The sequence below is a fragment of the Hydra viridissima genome, unplaced genomic scaffold, assembly GCF_058129835.1.
Source record: "Hydra viridissima isolate aposymbiotic clone 2 unplaced genomic scaffold, HvirCarnegie_v1 scaffold_8, whole genome shotgun sequence".
NCBI classification, from domain to species: domain Eukaryota; kingdom Metazoa; phylum Cnidaria; class Hydrozoa; order Anthoathecata; family Hydridae; genus Hydra; species Hydra viridissima.
Genome location: NW_028324307.1, coordinates 13,182,091 through 13,195,692, shown reverse-complemented (window position 1 = coordinate 13,195,692; position 13,602 = coordinate 13,182,091). Strand labels below are relative to the sequence as shown.

Below are 13,602 nucleotides of genomic sequence, written 5' to 3'. Positions count from 1 at the left end.
TGAAATACCTTTTGAATGCCAACCAATCCACATTCGCAGATTGTGAAACCATTCATCAATGCTATCTTCAAAAGTGATAGATGCATCATCCATATTTTCCCACCTTTCACATTCAGTTGACTTTAAAACTTTTATTTCTAAAGAAAACAACAAAACAAACAGCGTAAGAATATCTTTTATTTAAAAAGCAAATGGTCAAAATATTTTTCCTGAATCATAAATTACAAAAAATAAAATAAAAAAGTTATTCCACTTTAAAATTGTCAACTAAAAGAAACAAAAAAACTGAGTAACAAACTTTAATTACTTAAGAGTGTTGCTAAAATATATTTTCTGACTCATAAATTATCAGTTCACAAATAAATGAATTACTGTTATCGCAATATTCTGAGTTGCAAAGTTCTTCTCTTTCGAGTTCTCCGACACAGATTTCAGGTCCAAATCTCTCGCACCTTCTTGTAAACGAAATCTTTCCCTGTTTCTGATCACTCTTACACAACTGAGTGCATGGACCCACCTGCTCCCATGAAGTCCAAAAGCTATTTTCTAAATTATCATCACATATATGACATTTCAAAAACACAAAACATCGCAGAAAACTAAACTCGCCAAGGAAAATCAAAAAAGTCAGTAAAAAATATAAATTGGTAGGAAGCCTTTTAGATGAACTTTTTGCAAATATTTTCAAGAACGCATAATATGTTAACAATTGAAAAACTTCATTAACTTACGATAGCAATACTGTAGAGTAGAATTGATCATATTATCTGAGTAATAACCATCATTGCACTCGCACGAGTAGCTGCCATTTTGGTTGAGACATTTGGAATTTTGAGGACAAATATTTTCAATTTTGCACTCATCTACATCTTAAAACAAAAACGTGCATGATTTGTATTTATCATTTATAAATACATGAATTTAAACAACGGCAAAAAAAAAAATGAGCTGAGGCCACTTCTTCAATTTTCCCAACTTTAAAAACACTACACGAAATTGCAATAATTGTGTTAAAAGAATTTCCTCCTTCCCCCCACCCCTACCTCTACAAATCTATCCAACTTCGGTATCAAAAAACCTTCTACGTAACTCTCGATCTTCATCAAGAGACTGTAAACAGTTTTCATTTTACTAATATTTTCTCAGTTTTAGAGCCAGCTTCTACTAAATGTACAACTACAACTACATCAGCTTCGTATGAAATCTTCTAAAAACTGTTCTCAAGAAACAAGACTAATAATTCTTCTAACCAAGGTTTACAAAAGATTGGTAACTAACTCTGCTATTCATCTTGGTTTATCTCGGGTATCTCAAGTATTGCATTTAACTAAAAGTGGCTATTTATTGATCCATAAAACACTGTCACATAAAAATCTTAAAGATGTTTCATTGAGTAATCTTTACAAAAAAATATTCGCTTAGACCTCTTGAAGACCCGTATATTGTACTTGATGTACAGTGTCCGACAAAAAAAAGCTTAGATAGACATGCAAGAGAACTCAACTAAATTTCTACAACTGATATAGAAAAAAATAAACAAAAAATTTTTATTTAGTACATTGATTCTTAGATAGAAAAAAAAACAAAAAAAAAAGACGAAAATTTGAGGATTTTTATTGAAATAACGAAATAGACCTAACTAATACTTTGTGGTGAAGCCACAGCTTTTGATCACTGCCTTGCACCGAAGAGGCATACTCTCAACAAGTGATTGTAAGAGTTCCCCTGAAATGTTCTTCCATTGATTTTGAAGAATTTGAAACAACTCTTCTTCATTTTTTGGAGCTCTTGTCTTGATTCCATGATCCAATATACTCCAGAGATTCTCGATAGGGTTCAGATCAGGACTTTAAGCTGGCCAAAAAAAGAACCCCTAATTTTTTGTTCTTTAAATAATTTTTTACATTGTTTACCGTATGTTTCGGGTCATTTTCTTGCATAAAAACCCAACTTTTATCTTTAAAGAGCTCATTTGCACTAGGTATCAGTTGATGAATTAAGATTTGTTTGTACATTTTACTGTCCATAATACCAGGAATTTTATACAAAAGACCAACACCCGATGGAGTAAAACATCCCCATACATTCACTTTTTTATCATGCTTTAATGTTGGCTGTTACTAATGGATCGTAAAGTTCATTATGTAACCGCCAAACACGCGACCGTCCACTGAAGCGCAAACAAAATGGTGACTCATCACTCCATAAAACAATTTTCCATTGTTCGATTGTCCAATTCTGATATTGCTTTGCCCATTGAAGTCTTTTTTTCCGGTTACTTTCAGAAATAAATGGTTTTTTAACGCTCCAGTAAGATTTAAATTTCCCAATAGAATGGATTCTTCGAAGAACCGTCCGTTCGTATACATCCAGTTTAAAATTTCTCTTTATTTCAGCCGCTGTTATCTTTCTATTCTTTCGAACCTCTCTTATAATTAATCTGTCCTCTCTGGCAGTTGTTTTAAGCCTTCTTCCGCTCCCTTCTTTGCGTTTAAAACTTCCCGTCAAATAATACTTAAACAAAAATCTTCGAATTGTAGTGCACCATCGATTCAATTTTTTTCCAATTTCATGGTCAGTGTATCCACTTTCATGCCATGCCACAATTTGGCCCTTTTCAAACTCAGTGAGTTGTTTTCTTATCTTTTTTTGAGTTGTCTGGCGCATTGTTCGACTTGGATGCTTTGATAGAAAAAGCGACAATTGAAGCAAGAAAAATAATTTAGGATTGCGTTTTCGCTCACAAAAAATTTTTTTTTTCCCAACTCGCCAAAAATTTGTCCGGAATTCGACATGTCAAGCTCTAATTGACAAATAATAAAATGACGTAAACATGTGGTTGTAGTTTGTTCAAAGATATTTCTAGAATATTAATGATACACTATTGAAATGAATTATTTCTTCCTGAAATAGTATTAAAATATATATATATTGTAAAGAATATTTGATTGTCATTCTTTTTTGTTGTAATTTTTTGAGAGTTTACCTAAGCTTTTTTTTTGTCGGACGCTGTATTATTGGAGAAACCATTCACAGTATGACACTAATAAAGGACTTCCAAGTTCATTAGTTGATCTTTTACAAACTCTTTTCTAAATCTTACAAGCAGTGACCACCTTAACTTTCTTATCTTCCTTTTCTTAAGGTTGTGTTCAAGCTCCTTAAATGTTGTTTGCTAGATCTCACATAAAATCAGAATGAATCTGTGAATGGAGTTCATAGGTGAAAATGTCCTAAAACTAAACTTTGTGGTCGAACTTAACTTACTAACAGTTGCAGAATTTTTGCAGCAGTTTGATGCTAATGGTATTGGATTACCAATCTATATAAACAACTCTACTCCTGTCTAGAAATGAGATATATATAAATTAAGTTTGTTGCAACTAAAATACTTGAAAAAACTAGAATTAGGAGTCACCATCTGCAATCACATAAAAAAAAAGTTTCAGATCAAAGAAACGGTTTATTTTACTGTTGGATTAACTAAAGAACCAGAAGATTTATCAGTAATTAATCAAATCATTTAGTAAGAAAATGCAATCAAAAAACCAGCTATTGTTATTTCATTTCTTCCTTTGGTTTAAATCCTATTTTTACAGATAGAAATACTGACATTGTGTTTGTTGATAAAAAAGCCATTGAGTGTTTTTTCGCAGAACTCCATTTAACATTAGGGTTTTTTATGGTTTTTGTCTTGTTAAAATTATATGGTTTTTGTCTTGTTAAAATTAGTATTAGTGGTGTTTATATCAAAACTTCCGAAAATGGATATTTGGAAACATCTTACTGTTAGTTTTGGATTAACTAAAGAAGCAGAAAATTTATCAGTATAAATAAATTAGAAAAAAGATATTTTATGTATCTAAAGCAGATTTTAAATCTTTTTTTTACAAATTTATTTCTTAAAAAAATTTTTTTGGACTTAACTTTGTCAAGCAGCCACGTAATTCATTTTAACAAGAATTCTGAATTTTTTTTCAATATTTAAAAATTCTAAAAACTTAATTTCCTTAAGTAAATTGAAAAAAATATGGTAAATAGTAGAGAAAAATGATGTTGTTTTTTGGAATACATTATATCACTACCATTAGCAATAATTGTTTAAGTTTTTGATCTACATTATAAATCTGGACATCTGTAATGGGCATTCCAAGAACGCCACTCCTACACTGTTGAAAATTCATGGAAGTGTATTTAGTATGCTTAAATACAAACAGATATAAATATAAATGACAACATACATACACATATACACAAATCAAATACATACACATGTATTCATAAGTAACAACAAATTACCTTCACACTGACCAATATCATTTTTAACGTAACCAGCAGCACACAAGCATTCAAAACTTGTTTCCTTACCAATACATCTTTCACCAGAGGGACATGTTGACATATTTGCATATGCAGCACAATCATCCGACGCTAATTTAAAAAATAAAAAAATTAAAAAAAGTATATTTTTATATTTTCTACCTGACTTTTTTTTTTAATTGATAAAACGTATTTACAAAAGAATGTCCAATATCATGGAGGAAGTGTGATTGGTGCTGATGATGATGGTAATTTCCATTCTGATATAGTTGTGTTCATGGTGGTTAGCCTTAAAGAAATGAAGCCCTTTGTTGTTAAGGCCTATCCAGAACTTTGAACTTCTGGTTTTTTAATAGGTTCAGATATAAAAGAAACATTTAAAACTTTATATAAAGTATCTTTCAATGCATGAACTAAAATAGCTGAAAACCAAGATCTAAAATGATTATGAGTGAACCATTGAGCTTATTCACTTTGCCTTAGCAGCTATTTAACATACAACATTTATGCTACCTTTCAATCTAAAAAGTATTCGAATATTCCCATGCAAGAGGTGCCTACTAGGTATAAAAACTCTATAAATACTCTACAAATATTTCACTTTCAACTACACCTCACCTTTACAAACAGTTCCTACTCTGTTGTACCCTGGTTGACAAACACACATAACTCCACGGCCCACTTTGTTTATGCATAATTCATGAGGTTTAGTGCAAGGGTATGGTAACAAACTTTTACATTCATCAATTTCTAAAATCAAGAAAAAGTTTGTTATCAAGAAACTATATAATCAATAAACTTGATTAAATATGAAGCATAATGTTTTTTCATGGAATGAATATTGAATGAGTTGAAAAATAATCATAGCAATTACCTTCACAAAGTGACAGGTGATTCATGATGTAACCTTCTTCACACAAACAATCAAATCGACCAGGACTTATCATTGAGCAGTTAGAATTAATTGGACAAACAGACTCCAAAGAACACAGGTTAATCTCTGTAAAGCAAACAATAGCAATAATACAAACAGTAGCCAATAGCAATTATATCAATATTTGTAAATTTAAAAAATTGTATATAAATTGTTGTAATATCCAAAAATTGAATTAAAAGTAATGTATAAAAAAAACTTGCAGGTAGAAAGAGTGAACCTCACCTTCACAACTATGTGTATTTGTATTGAATTCAAAGCCAGCCATACAAATACAGTCATATGAGCCTTCAGTATTTTTGCAGTGCGCATTCTCTCCTTTGCACCATTTAAGGCACTCATTAATATCTGAATATATGAACTTTTTTTAGAAAAGGTTTAAAAAAAAAAAAGTGGAAAAAAAATTTTTTTTGGAATCAAGCAATCATTTTGAAATGAGATAAAAAGAAAAAGAGTTTATCCACTACCTATGCAAATGTTATTTGCAGATAAGTCCCAGCCAGAAGGACAAGAGCAATTGTATGTTTGATTACTTTGAAGGACGTTCTCATTTTGACAAATTCCTCTCACAGGATCGCACTTGTGCATATTGGCCTCACATTCATCATAATCTTGACATAAATCAGCAACTGCATTGTAAAAAGAGCCTGCTGGACACTGACACTGAAATGTTCCATAGCCATTGATGCAGGTGGCATTTTTACAATAGTTTTCACATTCATTTATATCTAAATATTTCCAAATAATTTAAACAATTCAAAATCTAAAACAATCTAAACAATTTTAAAAATAGCAATATAAAAGCAATGATTTAAAAAATTTTATTAATCAATGAAATAAATTACCAATACACTTAACAACCTACCCACACAACTCTTCTGATCCTCGCCTAGTTTCCATCCATCATTGCAGGAGCATTTGTAACCCCCTTCTGTATTTATGCATTTGCTGTTTAACCAATTACAGTTGTCAGTTCCTGACACACAGTCATCAATATCTTAAGAAAAATAAAAAAGACTTTAGAATAACAATTTCAATAATTAGAAAAATTGGAGGTTGAGGTTGATGATTGAAAGACTGATAAGAAACAAAAGTAAACTTCTTACCTTCACAAGTTAACAAGTTATCAAAAGAAATGTAACCATTTTTACAAAAGCATTTTGCATTGGTGGAGTTAACCACTTGACACTTTTGGTTTTTGTATGAAAAACATGAGAGAGCACCACATAGAGCTGATAAAAGTAAAAATGATATTTACATTGATAACTTTAAAAAAAGAAAAATGCAAAGACAGCAATTTAACAAACAGTGTTGATATACACAAATAATGTTGCAAATATTTACATTTTTAGCAAACACTCCATTATTTTGCTTAAATATATGGTTCTAAACAAATGGTTCAATTAAGATAAACCTTTAAAATTTGCAGTTTTCATATGACTTGAATAATCAACATTTTAACTAACATTTTAAACAAGAAACTTCATTTAATTTAAAGTAAAACATGAGAAATGTTAAAATAATACAAAAATTTCACAAATGAAAACAGAACTGAATTAGGGAAGACATCCCAATGAAGTATAAAAACAGAACCAGAGTTTTAGAGAAAGCATATCGGAAGGTTCTTCTAACAGATAAATATTTTGGTATAAATTAAAGCAAGAAAGTGTTTTGCTGACATAAAAGTTCAACATTTTCAATGCTGTAAAAACTGTTATTGGAAAATCAAACCAGTGAATGTTTAATATTGATGAGATTTTCACTGATCTCACAAGTCATGAAATATCTTGAAAATGTCTTATTTACATTTATCTGATTTAAATGAGTGCCGCAGTGAATGATTACTGTGACACATTGCTCAAACAGATTTTTTTGTATCAAAATCCTGAAAATCAAAATTTAATTAACATAAAACTTACAATCAGGATCAACTGTAACTATAGGTGGATAGTATGGTGAGCTCAAGACGCTACCATTATATGCTACAGCTTGAAGAAATGAGGTATATGGCTCGCCTTCATTCAGAGCAAAGTTCTCATCTTAAAATAACAAATGTAAATAAATATCAGAGTAGCTTGTGACACACTAAAACTAAATCTGCTGCTAAAAGCAGAAAAACAAAACTGCAAATTATAGTTACAGATTTCAGAATCCCTTCGGTATCGATTGGATTTTGAAATTGATCCACCAACTTTGAATTTCTTATCTTTTGCAGTAACTCGACCAACTCGATAACAACCATCAACATGATTATCAATATCTTCCATTGTATATTCATATGGTGCTTTTTTAGGGATCAGTAAGTTGAGCAGTTTTTGAAGAATTACATAAATAAATCTAAAAAAAAATATTTTAAGTTCGGAAAAAATACTTTTTTTAGCTTTTAGATCTTTTTAAATTTTTTTTCATCCTTAACTTTATTCAATTATTTTTATAGATTGCTTTATCATCAGATATATTTTTTCTCCCAATAGGATGAAAAAATGTGTCTGATAATAAAACAATTTATTTATTAATTTTACTCAGGCAGATTCAGATTTTGTTTCTCTTTTCTAAACTTCTATCAAATTTGACTCCACAAGACATGACAAGAATCATTCAATTTCTTAACAAGTAAGAATTCTTACTAGAAGAGTCATAAACAGAAAAAATCAATGGCCTCTCCAACTTATTCAAACAAAGCTTATTTATTATGCTTGACTGAAAAACTGATTTATAGTATATAAAATAATTTAGTTTGTAGTTATAGTGTATATTCTAGTAAAGTTTTACTTTGTTTTTTAGCAAGCAAAAATAAAAGGATGTATAAGTTACTATAAAAAGTGAATCAATAAATAAATAAATACTGTATTTCATCTTCATCTACATCTTTAAGTGGCAGTATAGTAATTTCAAAAGATGTTGAAGTAACACCCAAAGGAGGAGGGCCTACAAAACAAATTTAACTTTAAAAAATATTCCTCAAAGATAGACATATCAAAAAAATACATTTAAAACACTGGACCCTTAAATTCACAAGTAATAAACACTAAGAAAAAATACCAGCACAGCTGTCATTAGTTGCACTTAAAACCCAATCTCCACTGCAAGAGCAATTAAAACTGCGGAAGGTATTTTTGCAAACACCATAAAACCAGTCGCAAGCTTTGTTTACAACACACTCATCAATATCTAAATGCAATAGACTGATTTTCAAATCTAAAATTCATATAATAAAAGTCACTGAAGTTCTACACTTTTCTAAGTAAGAAATAAACTTTATTAGGGGTATTTGGGTATAGAGGGGCATAAAGATTGATCAATAGAGTCTTGCAATAATATTGCTGAAAAACAATATTATTGCAAGACTCTATTGATCAACCCTCATGCCTGCATGTTGAATTTAACAGCATTAAAAGAAACTGCTTAATCACCATAGGTTGTACTCTGACAGTATAGGCTTCAACTTTTTAAGCAAAATAATTTTATTTCATAATAAAAAAATAACAATTTTTGAAATGAAAAAAAATCTTTTTCAAGGCTGCAGCTAAAGAATTTTACCAAATAATAAAACAAAACCAATATCTTTAAAACTAAAAACAAGAAAACAGAAAACAAATTGCTTACTTTTTTATAGGCTAATCACATAAAGATCTTATTTTAGAAGATACATTAGAAACAAAATTGTTTGCTGTAAACCTTAATCTTTTTATGTATAAAATGTGTTGTTTTACTTGTGTCACTATTGAAGTTAGCTGCACATAAGTTAAGTTTATACATGCAAACTTGTCTTAATAACATAAGAGTAACATGCAGAATTTCTCTCAAGTTTGTGAGAATGGGTTAATGTTTTGGGAATACCTTGAGGTTTACTTTTCTTGACAAGAAGTATCAGCCTTAATGAATTTAAAGAATTACCAATTAGAATAAATCTAAAAAAAAAAGGTCCGCAAGAGTCTTAGAGAAACATATTTTAAAAGATTTTAAAGATATTTATTCTTCTGGACTGAGCTCTTACCATTTGCTGTTGTGTGTGAAGCTCAATCTTTGATGGATCAGGAATCAATTGTTCCTTAAGTTTCAGCTTTTTGTATTAGATGAGACACAGCTAAACTGGTTGCCTTGAATACATTAGCAATGCATTGGTGTATTAGGTATTTTACGTTTAATAATTTTTGGTTTTACAAGGAAAGATTACTTGCACAACCCATCATTAAAATGATTAAAATTTAGCTTTAAATTTATACAGTTATAGCTTTAAAGTTAAAGTTATAGCTTTAAAGTTTAGTTTAAAGTTATACAAAACTTTTCTAATTCTTCTTCAAATTGCATGCAGGACCAACATATTACCGATTAGGCTTCAAAAACTAGGGCCAGATGAAAGAGCAAACCTCAGATCCATTCAGCCCTTAACAAAGACTTGAATGGATTTTATTCAAACCATCAAATGTCAACAATTTCAATATTTTTTGTAAAAAAACTGACTTTTTCTTCACTTATCAAAACAGCTATAAAATAGGAAAAGAAAATGCCCTTTAATAGATCATTTTCATTTTCACTTGATGATGGATGAAAGGATGTTTGATGGTGTTAATCTAATTTCAATCCTTTAAAACATCACTTTCATAAAAACATTTACTTGTTATTTGCTACAACTTAATAAGAAAATAATTTCATTAAAACAGGAAAAAGAAACTCATCATAAGCTACAAAAACTAAAAACAGAATTAATGCTTTTGTATTTCGATTGTTACAAAACATACCAACACAACTTGTTCCATTTAACTGCAGCCCAACTTCACACGAGCAGCTGTAACTTCCTATTGTATTTTTGCATATACTATATGGCCAGTTGCAAGTAGTAGCACACTCATCAATATCTAAATTGTTCCCAAGTTCATAAAAAAGTCAACATAGAAAACAACTCTAATTAAATGTATAAAAACTTAACAATACTCCTTAAAGTTTGATATCAAATTTTTGTTCATTGCATCATTACTATTTACACACTGCACAGTTTTTTAAAATAAATTTATATGTAGTCTTGACTTTTATAAAAGTCTTTGAAGTCATCTAACTCTTTTCAAATAAAAAAAAAAAAAGAGTAAAAAATTCAATTTTGATTGCAAAATATTATTTTTTAAATGGTCAAATAGTAAAAAAATAATGGGAAAAAAACTAAATGTCTAAAAATGAGTTGACACTTTACCGATGCATTCATTTCCTTTAGCATTTAATTCGAAGCCACTTTCACAAGCACATTCGTAGCTGCCATTAAGATTTTTGCATTTATTATTTGGCCAGTTACAAGTGTACTTACATTCATCAATATCTAAATTTAAAGTGAAATAGAAAAGAATCCAAACAGAGCTTGAAGATGGTAATATTTAAGTTATAAAATGAAGAAAGGTTATAAAAATATCATTACTAACAAATTTTAAATGAATGCAAAAAAGAAAAACATTAAAATTGTTTTCTAAAAATATTTTTATAAATGTTTTTCAAACAAATGCAAAAGATACCGTTGCAGACAGTGTTTTTACTGAGTGAGCCCTTTTGTGTATAACCAGGCAAACAACTGCAAACAAAACTACCAATGGTATTAGTGCAGAAAGAAGCATCTGAACAACTTGTACCAACACTTTTATTCTTACATTCATCAAAGTCTGATCAAATATAACAAAATTATCTTTATTAGCTGATGATAAGCCAGTAGATAGCTCAAACAAATTTATAAGTACAAAGAAATTTATTGTCTAATAAAGATGACAAGCTTAGAGTCAAAAAACATGATAAAAATAAAAAAAACCAATAAAATAAATTAATGAACATTTGTTACTTTACTCTCATCAACTTTGTACTCTACAGTTAATGCGCTAATGTTTTGTTTTTTTAAATTTGACTTGAAAGTCTGATCACAAATGAAAAAATTAGATGACAAAATTATCTTATTTTATCAGTAAAAATAACAACAAAAAAAACAAAAATCAATAAAATTCATATTTAGAAATTTGCTTTTAAGGTTTTATTTTTAAGGTTTAAAAAACTGATTCATTTTACTTTTTTTGAAACTAAAAAATGAAACTAAAAATTACAAAATAAAATCCCTGCAAACATCTACCCATGCATGAATGCATTATTTAAAGCACATCATGAATAAAAAAAACAACAACTGAAGTAAGGTTACCAATGCATTCTGTTTTGGTGGCATCTAATTCAAAACCATTTACACACGAGCAAGCATAGCTTCCAACAAGATTTGTACACTTGCTGTTAGGCCAGTTGCACGTGTACTTACATTCATTAATATCTAAAAAAAAAAACACACACACACCGTTAGAACATCAAAGTTGAGAGTAATAAAAAAAACTCTTACCAGCACCTTTAGTAAAATGATTAACATAGATTTCTAATAAAGACTTTACAAAAAACCAAACACATACCCTTGCATGTTGTACTTGTGCTGAGTGAGCCCTTCTGAACAAAACCAGGCAAACAACTGCACACAAAACTGCCAATAGTATTAGTACAGACAGAATCAGAAGAGCAAATTGTGTTAGTGCTTTCAATCTTGCATTCGTCAATATCTGTGAATTGAATTAAGACATTAGTTAAAGAACAAACAATAAATGTATGGATAGTTCAAAAAAAAAAAACAATACTTATTCACAACCTAAAATATGAATGCAAGGCAATTAAAGGTCAAATGTAAATCCCATGCACCATAATTTTGATGGAACAATGAGGCACATTATACACCAACTAACACACATATATGTCTATTTATGTCTTTTACAATAAAATCAAATTAAATATACTTTCAAATGCTCACATAAACGCATCAATGTCTGAAATGACTTTTTTGATTGATTTCAAATTATAAATAAACTTATCTAGTTAAACTAGCCAGTAAAACTTAAACTTTTCTGCATCTCACCATACATTAAAAAATGTCAGGCCCTAACGTTTGAATAACAAAATAACTTCAATTACCAATACATCCTGTTTTGGTGGCATTTAACTCAAAGCCATTTGTGCATGAACAAATATAGCTTCCATTCAGATTTCTACAGTTGCTATTTGGCCAATTACATGTGTAACTACATTCATCCACATCTAAAGTAGAAACACATCACATGTAAAATAGAACTTAAACATTATAAGTCAAAAAAATGGAAATTATTAAACAACTACTTACCAACACATTTGGTAGAACCGATTGCAGCAAGTTGAAAACCATTTGGACACAGACATGAGTAGCTGCCAACTGTGTTTATGCATTGATTGTTTCCATATTTACATTCAGTTTTACACTCATCAACATCTTAAAAGTGTTCAATGTAATTAAATTCATTCAACTAATCAAGTTTATTCATTACTTTAAACATTGAAAAAACTAAGCAAGATCATGCTCTGTCAAGAAAAAATTACATACCCTCACAGCTGGTTTTATTTTCATTTAACTGAAATCCAGCCTCACAGGAACACAAGTAACTACCATTAGTATTGAGACATTTGCTACGATTCCAATTGCATGTGGATAGACATTCATTAACATCTAAAATGTAAAAAAATTCTGATTCAACATCATTATGAGATCATGACCATGCCTTCAAGCAGTTTTGGGTGCAGATAGAAAGACATAAATATATAAAAGATTAAAACACCATTACTAAAAAAGAAGACACATACCAAGGCAAACTGTTTTACTGCTTAGTAAGCCAGATTGAGAATAACCAGGTAAGCATTCACAAACAAAACTTCCATTTGTGTTTTTACAAGTAGATAAACTTGTGCAGTTTGTACCCTCACTTTTCATTTGGCATTCATTAATATCTAAATGCAATTTTATAACCCATGCCTTATTTTTTAATAATGTCCACTAAATCATTTTCCATAAAGTGTCAAGCAAATATCAATTCATTTAAATATTTATAAATGACTTTTTTTGTTGAAATTTAACTCTTAAGAAATAAATATTCTCATTTAAAAAGCGATTTAAAATAATGGTAAGTAATATTTACCAACGCAAACAGTTTTGTTGCTTAATGCACCAACTTGAGAATAACCAGGTAAGCATTCGCAAACATAACCTCCATTAGTGTTTTTACAAGCAGAGGAACTTGTGCAGTTTGTACCCTCACTTTTCATTTGGCATTCATCAATATCTAAATGCAATTTTATAACTCCTAGTAAAGCTTAATACATATATATTTAATAATTATATATTACATATTAGCATCATTGCAATTATTTTATTGAAATTTATTACACACAATGCTAGAGGCAGAGTATTAAAAAAACATCTACTGCTGTTTTTAGAAACTTCAAAAAAAACCTAAAGCATTTGGACATAAACAAAAGTTTAC

The 13,602-nt window shown here is 29.5% G+C and overlaps 1 protein-coding gene across 1 annotated transcript in view; it reads right to left on the bottom strand.

The window, feature by feature from the left end:
* The window catches only part of LOC145186423 (uncharacterized), a 260,292-nt gene that overhangs the window by 64,361 nt on the left and 182,329 nt on the right, over window positions 1–13,602 (bottom strand). The window contains 17 exon segments of the mRNA XM_090094650.1: window positions 9–137; window positions 373–546; window positions 732–869; window positions 4,300–4,431; window positions 4,939–5,070; window positions 5,195–5,320; window positions 5,480–5,602; window positions 5,722–5,982; window positions 6,120–6,251; window positions 6,361–6,486; window positions 7,174–7,293; window positions 7,395–7,591; window positions 8,101–8,182; window positions 8,297–8,425; window positions 9,997–10,113; window positions 10,443–10,565; window positions 10,756–10,899. Of these exon segments, the coding sequence (XP_089950776.1) occupies window positions 9–137; window positions 373–546; window positions 732–869; window positions 4,300–4,431; window positions 4,939–5,070; window positions 5,195–5,320; window positions 5,480–5,602; window positions 5,722–5,982; window positions 6,120–6,251; window positions 6,361–6,486; window positions 7,174–7,293; window positions 7,395–7,591; window positions 8,101–8,182; window positions 8,297–8,425; window positions 9,997–10,113; window positions 10,443–10,565; window positions 10,756–10,899 (2,385 nt within the window).